The sequence below is a fragment of the Myotis myotis genome, unplaced genomic scaffold, assembly GCF_014108235.1.
Source record: "Myotis myotis isolate mMyoMyo1 unplaced genomic scaffold, mMyoMyo1.p scaffold_m19_p_13, whole genome shotgun sequence".
Taxonomy (NCBI): domain Eukaryota; kingdom Metazoa; phylum Chordata; class Mammalia; order Chiroptera; family Vespertilionidae; genus Myotis; species Myotis myotis.
Window position 1 is genome coordinate 3,321,510 of NW_023416317.1, and position 7,850 is coordinate 3,329,359.

General features: G+C 55.7%; 1 protein-coding gene across 9 annotated transcripts in view; it reads right to left on the minus strand.

The window, feature by feature from the left end:
- Window positions 1–3,116, minus strand: part of MITF (melanocyte inducing transcription factor) — a 247,335-nt gene extending 244,219 nt beyond the window's left edge. For 7 of the 9 annotated variants that reach the window (XM_036331582.1, XM_036331580.1, XM_036331587.1 and 4 more), the window contains exon 1: window positions 2,867–3,116. In XM_036331582.1, the coding sequence (XP_036187475.1) occupies window positions 2,867–2,970 (104 nt within the window). In that variant the 5' untranslated portion in view covers window positions 2,971–3,116. The remainder of the gene's footprint in view (window positions 1–2,866) is intronic. The other 2 variants (XM_036331584.1, XM_036331583.1) reach the window with 1 other exon arrangement.
- Window positions 3,117–7,850: the final 4,734 nt, after the last annotated feature.

The following is a 7,850-nucleotide window of genomic DNA, read 5'->3' on the forward strand; positions in this document are numbered from 1 at the left end:
GTTTTAACATAGGGTTTCACAACCTCGGTGGTGACAATTTGGGGCCAAATAACTGCTCCCTTGTGCCCTGTAGAACGGTGGCAGGCTGCGTAGCAGAGGCCAGCAGCAATTCCCTTCTGCTGTGATGACCAGAAATGTCTCCAGCCATTGCCAAATGACTGGGAGGCAAAATCGCCCCTAGGTTGAGAATCAGCTTTAATAGGAACATCATAGCTGCTGAGTTGAAACCCCATGCCAGTGGGTACGGGTGGAAGGCAGACCAGGTAAGAGATGACTGCAGTAACCCAGGGGAGGGCAGATGGTAGCTTGGACCCAAGTGGTGGCGGAGGAGTTGAAGGGAAGTGGACAGATTCTGGACATATTTTCAACCCTAACACACTCCTGAGAAGCGAAAGACAAAATAGCTACAGCAGTTCTAACCTTTCACTTCAACTGTTCCCAATCAAGAATTTTAAGAAGGTGTCCGTCAAAGACTTCAGACCAGTGGTTCTCAACCTTCTGGCCCTTTACATACAGTTCCTCATGTTGTGACCCAACCATAAAATTATTTTCATTGCTACTTCATAACTGTAATGTTGCTACTGTTATGAATCATCATGTAAATATCTGATATGCAGGATGGTCTTAGGCGACCCCTGTGAAAGGGTCATTCGACTCCCAAAGAGGTCGCAACCCACAGGTTGAGAACCGCTGCTTCAGACAGAGCCATGAGGAGGCCCTGAACAGTGTGTGGTCCCTTTAAAAACACACAACATATGTTGATGACAATACCGCAGACAGCTATGAAAAACAGCATAGGGAAATTCTGCCAACCTTATATGTTTATTAACAGGTTTTATTTAACTGCTTTCTTTTAAAGAACATGTGTCTGCTCCACAGACCATTTGACAACTTGTTAAATTTAGCCTTGCTCTCCATACAGGTTCTGTCCCCCGCCTGCTTCCAGCTTTGACCTGAAGCCACTGCTTCCCATGCCACACCACGCCTGGCACGTGCCCACTAGCTCCCCAGCACGTTCATTCACCTGGCAAGCAACTGATTGTCGACTCTGAGCGAGAACAGGCCCAAATCCTTCAGCATGAGCTCCATAGCGTTCATTTGGGTTTTTCCAGATGGTATTTTCTTCACTCTCAAACTCCTTTAATTATGTATCAGCTACCATCAAAAATGTTCCAATAAGTCCGGTTAATTCATTTCTTTCAGGACTACACACACACACACACTTGTTCCCTCATTCTGGCAATGTAAGCACCCTATATAATAAAAGGCTAATATGCAAATTGACCAAGAGGCAGAACAGTCACTATGATGCACACTGACCACCAGGGGCAGAGCTCAATGCAGGAGCTGCCCCCTGGTGGTCAGGATGCTCCCACAGGGGAAGTGCTGCTCAGCCAGAGGCCAGGCTGATGGCTGGCGAGGGCAGCGGTGGTGGCAGGAGCCTCTCCCGCCTCCACAGCAGCGCTAAAGATGTCCCACTGATGGCTTAGGCCTGCTCCCCGTGGAGATCCGGCCTAAGCCGTCAGTCGGACATCCCTCAAGGGGTCCGGGACTGCCAGAGGGTGCAGGCCAGGCTGAGGGAGGGACCCCTTCCCCGAGTGCACAAATTCCGTGCACCAGGCCTCTAGTCTGCTTATAAAAGCAAAAGCAGAGACTGCTCAGTAAAACACTGGTCCCTTCAGCTGAGTGCAGATAAAGCCCCAATGAGCATAACCAACAATACCCTTTGCACAATATTACTCAAAACTCCCAACCCCCAACACACAATCTACGCTCACACACAAGACAGCCATTATGAAGAGGAATCACCACTACAGGCTGGTTTCATGCCTCTAACTGCAGGGGCTTCCTTCCCATCCCAGGCATCTGCGAGGAGGCAGCCGCAGCAGCCGGCCAGCCCTGTGCAGTCCTCGGACTTTCTTCCCCAACTTGGATTCCGGGCCGCAGAGCCCTAAGCATGTGCCCGCCGGGCCCTGCACCCAGAGGCAGACACAGGGCGCCTGACTCAGTTTCCTTCCTCCATCTCCCTGGTCGCTGGGTCCCGGGCCCTGCCAGCCAGGCCCAGGCCCCGCCCCCACCCCCTGCGGTGCGGGGCACTGGGAACCCCTGACACCGCCGACCTCACCCCGCCGCTGGGAGGGTGGAGACCCCTCCGCTCCGCTCCCGCCGCTGGGACCCTCCCTCTCCTGACCCTGCCCGTGCCCGTCCGCGGCCGCAGGGCTGCGCGAAAGGAAGACCCGCCTCCCGCGGGGAAGCGGGAACGGAGGGCCCCGCTGGGCACCAGGTGCGGAGGCGGCGGACCTGCGCGGCTCCGCTCCGCTCCTCAAAGTTCCGTCCCGGTAAGGACACGCCTGCCCCCGCGCAGGCCCCCTCCAGGCGCCGGGGTCTCGGGGTCTCCACGGCGCGCGGGGCTGGAGCGGACGCGGGGACCCGCCCGCCGCCCGCGCCGCCGCAGGTGAGAGGCGGGGCCCGGGACCGCACCTGGGGCGGCGGGCGTCCCGGAGGGCGATTCCTCCGAGGCCACGCGCGGAGCTCCACTGCCCTCCGGCGTCCCGCCTGCCGCCCCGCCGCCCCCTCCAGTCCGCGCCGTCGGAGCTTCGGGGCAGGGGTTCACCTGACACGGTCTCCCTGCCCGCCGCCCGGGCCGCCCCGCCCTCGCCCGCCTCCCGGCCAGGGGTCGGCCCGGAGCCCCTGCTGCCCTGCGCCCGCGGAGCGCGCTCGGCCGGAGCCCCCGGCGCGGCGCAGACCCCGGGCGGGCGCAGCTCGCCCTCCGCCCCGCAAGGGCGCGGGGTCCTTGTCCCAGCCCGGCGCCCGCCCTCCGCGCCGGGCAGCGCAGCGCAGCCCCGCCGAGCCCGCGGCCCCTCACCTGCTCTTCAGCGGCTGACTTTTGAGTTCGTAATAGGTTTTGGGTTCTTCATGAAACTCCTCCCCGACTTCGAAATCCGGCACGATGCCCGACTCGGACTGCATGGCTGCGGCTCCGTCCCCGCGGCGCCCGGGTGAGGACCGAGCCGGGCGAGGGGAGGAGGCGGGCCTGGGTCCGCGGCCGCAGCGCCCGCTCTGCCCGCCGCCGCCCGCGCGGCCGCCCGGCGCCGGGGGTTCGCACTCGCCGGGGAGGGGCCGCCGCCCGTGCCGCCGGGGCTTGTAGTTCGGCCGGGCGGGGCCTCCCCAGCTTGCGGGGGCCGCGGGGCCGGCGGGAACTACAACTCCCAGCGGCCCGCGGGGCAGAGGCCGCCTGCCGGACCCCGCGGGGCAGCTCCAGTTCGGAATCCCTGTCAATGTCAGCGGCTCCCTCTCGCCTCAAGGGTACAGACCTGACCATTAAATATTAATTAGGACAGACCCGGCCGGCGCTCCTACGGTCACCCCTCCTCGCAGCTCAGACGCCTGAGAAGGAACGCCAAGTCCTTATTTAAAACAAACAAAAAAACAACAGTGAAGGGTTTGGCACTAGAAAGTTTGAGCCTTCAGCCTGCCTTAACCTAAAAGGATGCCGAACAGCCTGTTTGCTTCCAGCGCTACTGCGACATCGCCGCTCGTCCTCGCGCTGGAGCGGAGCAACTCGCCTCCACGTGGGGGTGAACACCTTGCTTAGCGGGGTTCTTGTGCGTCCTCTCCACGACTCAGCCCGAGCTTCGCGGGGCTGCTCTCCCAGCTCCCCGTCCAATCGCCACCTCCGATCACAGCAGCACTCGAAGGCTCCCTTCATCTAAGAAGGCACAGAACGAAGCAGCGTCATCACGGGCCCTCTTGCATGGCATTTCTCAGTCACTGGGAGTTCGCGGAGACTGTCCTAACGTTGCAGGAGTGAGGTGTGGGGCAATAACTGCAAAAGTGTCCCCCCCGCCCAGCTTCCGCACTCGCTTAGGTAACTGGCCAACAGGCTGGGCTGCAGCTCTTTTTTGCTTCCAGTCCTTCGCTGATTAGTTCCAGCCGGACGTCTGCCTTCTTCCAGTAATACTCTCAACAATAAAAATAAGTGTTTTTAAACGTGTCTTGAGGCATCCGGGAGCGAGCAGAGAGGCAGTGGCATTTAGAGTGAAGACCTGGAGTCCTTCTCCAAAGCGCTGTGTAATCTGGGCACGTCACTTGGTTCCTAGAAGCCTAATTTCTTCATCTTTAAAAGAGGAGATTGGCAAACTTGTTTCCGAAGATGTTGCAAGGTCAAATGCAAGGGAGAGTGATTTGTGATCTATAGAAATGCTGCTCCATGGCCATTCTTTTATTTATTGAATCTCGAATCTACTCCTTTCAGGCTAGCATTTGATCCTTGAGTTCCTCCTTTCAGACTTAATAAACGAAATGATCATCCTAGGAGAACACCCAAGGAGGCTAGACTAATTAGGGGGCATCTTCCAGGAGTTGCCCATTTTGCCTCACGGTGAAACATTTTAATTTTACATCAGAAAAGACCGACCTTAAGAGTTGAGGATATCAAGGAGATTTGGGGGAAAGGGAAAGCACACCATTTTACAGTAACAGTTACCAAAATCCCACAATAAAACTTCCCAAAATACTACTCTTAGGTCCTTCACTAAAGCGTGAAAATATGGCAAACGATTTGAACACTCCTGAGGAAAGTGGGCCCTTTGTGCTCATGAAGGTGGGCTCCAGATTCCTTGATAGATGGATCGCTAGAAATAAGATGCTGGAAGCAGAGAGGGGTCACTCGCTGCCAGAAGGAGGCAGGAAGGTAAAACACAAGAGAACATTCAACCTAGATTCTCGGCTGCAGGTGCTTGAAATGGGGTGGGGCACTCTTGATTTTCACAATGACTTGGGGGGATTACAGTCCTTTCAGCTGTATGAACCAGAAATGCTATCTATTTAATACTAGGTGCCCAGTGCACGAATTTGTGCACCTTGAAAGAAACTGTGGGCCAAGAGGCTGTGGTAGGCACGGGGTGGGTCTCAGCCCATCCTCGACACCCGTGCCCAGCTCCTCCAGCCATTACCCCGGTCCCCTATCTGCTCCCACCACTGCCGCTCCCACCTGCTGATGGTATGGAGTGATTGGAGCTGGTGCCAGCAGTGGATTCAAGCAATGTCTGCTGCCCCAATTGCCCCTCAGGAGCAGGGGGAGGTGTAGAAGCCCTCAGGGGCGATAAGGGCCAGCAGCCATCGCTCGCACCCACTGATGGTGCCAAGCGATCGGGACCAGCGTCGGCTGCAGGTGCAAGTGGGGCAGGCGCTGGCAGCAGGTGCAAGCACCAGGCGCGACTGCAATGCACAGGAGCAAAGAATTTTCAGTAACCACCAGAGGCTCGCCCTATGACAGTGACCAGCGCCCCACCTTGGTCTGGCGCCCCTGCTCACCTGCTCCACCATCCCACCACGGCCAACATCCACCATGTTCCGCACACGCACCCTGGTGGTCAGCGCACATCATAGCAACCGGTTGTTCGGTTGTTCCGCCGTTCGGTCTATTTGCTTATTAGCCCTTTATTATATAGGACTAGAGGCCCGGTGCACAAAAATTTGTGCACTGGCGGGGGGGGGGGGGTTGTCCCTCAGCCCCATTTGTGCCCTCTCACAGTCTGGGACCCCTCGGGAGATAACGACCTGCTGGCTTAGGCCTGCTCCCGGGTGGCAGAGGGCAGGCCCAATCCCTAGGTGCAGCCCTTGGTCGGGCTCAGAGCAGGGCCGATTGGGGAGTTGGGGCGCCGCCCCCTGTCATGCACAGAGCAAGGCTGATCGGGGGTTGGGGCTCCATACCCTGTCACACACAGAGCAGGGCTGATCAGAGGGTTGGGGCGCCTTCCCCTGTCACAAACAGAGCAGGGCAGATAGGGAGGTTGTAGCCCTGCTCCCTTTCACACACAGAGCCGAGGGTGATCAGGGGGTTTGGGCGCTGCCCCCTGTCACACTGCTCCAGGGGCCAGGAGGCCTCATGGATCCGCTGATCCCAGTGCTGGGAGGCCTCGCAGCTCCACTTGACACCGGGGCAGTGAGGCCTCGCTGCTCAGCTGATCCCGGTGCTAGGAGGCCTTGCTGCTCCGCTGATCCCAGTGCTGGGAGGCCTCGCTGCTCCGCTGACCCTGGTGCTGGGAGGCTCCGCTGATCCTGGTGCCAGGAGGCCTTGCAGCTCCGCTGATCCTGGTGCCAGAAGGCCTCGCAGCTCCGCTGATCCCGGGCATGAGGTCTCGTGGCTCCGCTGATCCCGGTGCTGGGAGGCATATTACCCTTTTACTATATAGGATAGAGGCCTGGTGCACGGGTGGGGGCCGGCTGGTTTGCCCTGAAGGGGGTCCTGGATCAGGGTGGGGGTCCCGCTTGTGTGCCTGGTCAGCCTGGATGAGGGGATGATGGCTGTTTGCAGCTGGTCACACCCCCTTCAGGGTAGGGGTCCCCACTGGGGTGCCTGGCCAGTCTGGGTGAGGGGCTGAGGGCTGTTTTCAGGCTGGCGGGTGACTGAAGCTCCCAACCTCTCCTTTTTTCTTTGTTTTTTTATTCTGGGATTTATTTACCTTCTATGGCTGTCACTGGAACTGAGAGCTGGCTTTAGCTCTGAGGCTTGGCTCCAGCTCTGAGACCTCGGCTGCTGAAAGCAGGTATCTGGGTTTGTTTGGCTTCTATAATTAAAACACTATTGCAACTCTAGCTCAGCCGGCTGGCTGAAAGCATGGGGTTTATTTAGCTTCTATAATTGCAACATTGTTTCTTAGAGTGCAAGCTCAGAGCCCAGCAGCGGCAGGCAGGGAACCTTGGCTTCCTCCATCATGGAGCAAGCAAGCCTCCTATTCGCTTCAGCTGTCTGGCTGCCGGCCGCCATCTTGGTTGGCAGTTAATTTGCATATCGCCCTGATTAGCCAATGGGAGGTGTGTCGGAGTTATGGTTAATTACCACGTTTGTCTATTATTAGATAGGATAGTGACAAACATTCTTGTCCAATATAGGTGATTCCCCTATAGAGAAATGCTGGGGTGTTCTTAATCTTCCTAATCCCCAGAAGCTTTTCAATCAGAGGAAAGCTATGGACCCTCTCCATATTGTTGTAAATAAGATTTTGTACATAATTTTGACCTTTTGATCCCTTGAAGACTATCAAAGACTTCATCTTAGAAATGCAGTTTATAACCTCTCTAGAGCTGTAATGAAACAATTCATTATGTCATCCATTAAATCAAAGAGTGACCTGCTAGACCTAAAAGACCAAACCTACCAGGATGAACCTGTCAAAAAAGCTAAGACTCCTGAACCTACCTCCAACTAAGAGTACCTTCCAGAATATCACTAGAATGCAGAGCTCTGAGCTGAGGTTGCCCTGAGGTACACACAGATAGCTTTTTCCTCTACACCTTTTCTTCTGGTCTCACCCTACTCTTGCTTCAGGAAAAGTTCTCTTCCATTACATATGGCAGGGTTATTGGTTACAGTGCCATCTGCTACCCAATGGGAGTGGGTTTGTGACCTAATCCTGACCAATCAGTGGGCCCCATTTCCTTAGCCACATGATTTCTTTGGGACTGGACATAGGACCCTAACATGAGCAGAAGTCCTTGGAACTTTTCTGCTAGGACAACTGGGAAGACTGTCTGGTTTCTGGAAGCATGGTGCTGGCTTAGAAGAAAACTTAAAGCTAATTACTTGTGGCTACATAGGGAAGCTGATAAAAAAATAAGAGTGAATGAGATAAGATCAACAGCCATACATTATAAGATATCCTTAGATTTTTCCAGATATATAAAGCAAAAAACTTTTTCTTTTTTTTTTTTTTTTTTTTTTTGCTGGAAAAGTTTCTATGCACTGACATACCATTTATCCACATAGTAAAAAGTTTGCCACCTGATAGCTGGCCCCTGTAATTCCTCTTCATTAATGAATTAAACTCTAGGAGTGATAGCATTGT